The 1,338-nt window shown below is 32.1% G+C and overlaps 1 protein-coding gene across 1 annotated transcript; it reads right to left on the minus strand.

The window, feature by feature from the left end:
* Positions 1–286: 286 nt before the first annotated feature.
* LOC106764913 (patatin-like protein 3) lies at positions 287–1,332 on the minus strand. The gene is made up of 3 exons (XM_014649353.2): positions 1,150–1,332; positions 888–1,063; positions 287–497 (listed from the first exon to the last, which is right to left on the minus strand). Exons 1-3 carry the CDS (start codon positions 1,321–1,323, stop codon positions 425–427), a joined length of 423 nt encoding a protein of 140 aa, XP_014504839.1. The 5' UTR covers positions 1,324–1,332; the 3' UTR covers positions 287–424.
* Between the last annotated feature and the right edge of the window lie 6 nt (positions 1,333–1,338).

The following is a 1,338-nucleotide window of genomic DNA, read 5'->3' on the forward strand; positions in this document are numbered from 1 at the left end:
GTGTAACCCAAAATGATTCCATTACAAAAACAAAGAAACACGTAGCGTTTACAGCACATGAGATGTAACATTGTAGGGACACTAATTATTGCGATTCAGAACAATGAAATATATCTTCACTGTAATGAAAACTACAAAATATAAATAAAATATATAAAAATAAAGGAAAAACTTCTTTTAACAACACTTTTTTTAACAACTTTTTTACAACACGTACGTGGCAGTTTGTGATTGGTTCGTTTTAAATATTTTTTAAACATAAATTGAAATAGACTAATAAAATGATGACTAGTGTTCCGTTGTCAAAATAGTTGTCAAAAAGTGTTGTCAAAATATCATTGTCCAAAAATAAAATGAACACTACACTAATCATTTATCATATTCATATTGGCAAACCAACAAGTATCTCTTATCTCTTCGTCTTTCAAATATTCCCATTGTTCACAAGCGTTTGAGATTTCCGAAATTTCCTCTGCTCGGACAGTCGTATCGCAAACCTGATATAAAAAAAAAGGAATATGGTATTTTAATAACAACATTTTTTGACAACTTTTTTTACAACGGGACACGTCATTTTATTGGTCTATTTGAATTTATGTTTAAAAAATATTTAAAACAGACCAATTACAAGTTGTCACGCATGCGTTGCCAAAAAATTGTTAAAAAAGTGTTGTTAAAAGAAATTTTTCCTAAAAAAAATAATCAATACGTCAAACTGTGATTTGAAACAAGTTATACAACTCATGGATTCTGTTTGATAAAAATTACGTAGTTAATAAAATATTAGTACGATGAACACATGATGTTTATTATACTTTAATTTCTTACACAGTTTTGTTAAATTCTTTACATTATCATGTGTGTGTGATTAGGGTTTTGATATATACCTGGTCAAGGCTTCCGCGTTGGTTTCGTTAGACTTAACAGGTTCATGAATACCAGTCCTCAAGTTAATATTTGAAACTGTTTTCTTTAACAATTCTTCCGCAACTTGGACGAGGTCATTCAAATTCTTCTTCGTGGCAATGTCAACCGAAGACATGTCCCCAGTTAAAGCATCGTCCTACATTGAATATAAAGAATTAAACTCGTGTTTTGATTTGCAATCATGAGAATCACTGTAGATGTTTATATATGTTTTGAAAGAACCTGGATACGGAGGTAGTTTTCTTCAGCATTGCGTGCTTGGAAAACGGATGAGATATGGAAATCGACCATGTCAGAACTAGCATGACTGAAGACATCGATCAGAGGATTGCCACCGGAGGAGGAAACCCAGCCCAAAAGGCCCCATTTAGATGCCTTAGCAGCATTGTATTTCATTTCATGTTGCTGAGA

The sequence above is a fragment of the Vigna radiata genome, chromosome 6, assembly GCF_000741045.1.
Source record: "Vigna radiata var. radiata cultivar VC1973A chromosome 6, Vradiata_ver6, whole genome shotgun sequence".
In the NCBI taxonomy this organism is placed as follows: Eukaryota; Viridiplantae; Streptophyta; class Magnoliopsida; order Fabales; family Fabaceae; genus Vigna; species Vigna radiata.

Excerpts from the sequence above, each read along its gene's own strand:
- LOC106764913 (XM_014649353.2), bottom strand. The coding sequence starts at position 1,323 with ATGAAATACAATGCTGCTAAGGCATCTAAATGGGGCCTTTTGGGCTGG. Across the intron at positions 1,064-1,149 it reads AAAACTACCTCCGTATCCAG|GACGATGCTTTAACTGGGGA; the intron begins GTTCTTTCAAAA and ends TATTCAATGTAG. Across the intron at positions 498-887 it reads AACGCGGAAGCCTTGACCAG|GTTTGCGATACGACTGTCCG; the intron begins GTATATATCAAA and ends TTTTTATATCAG.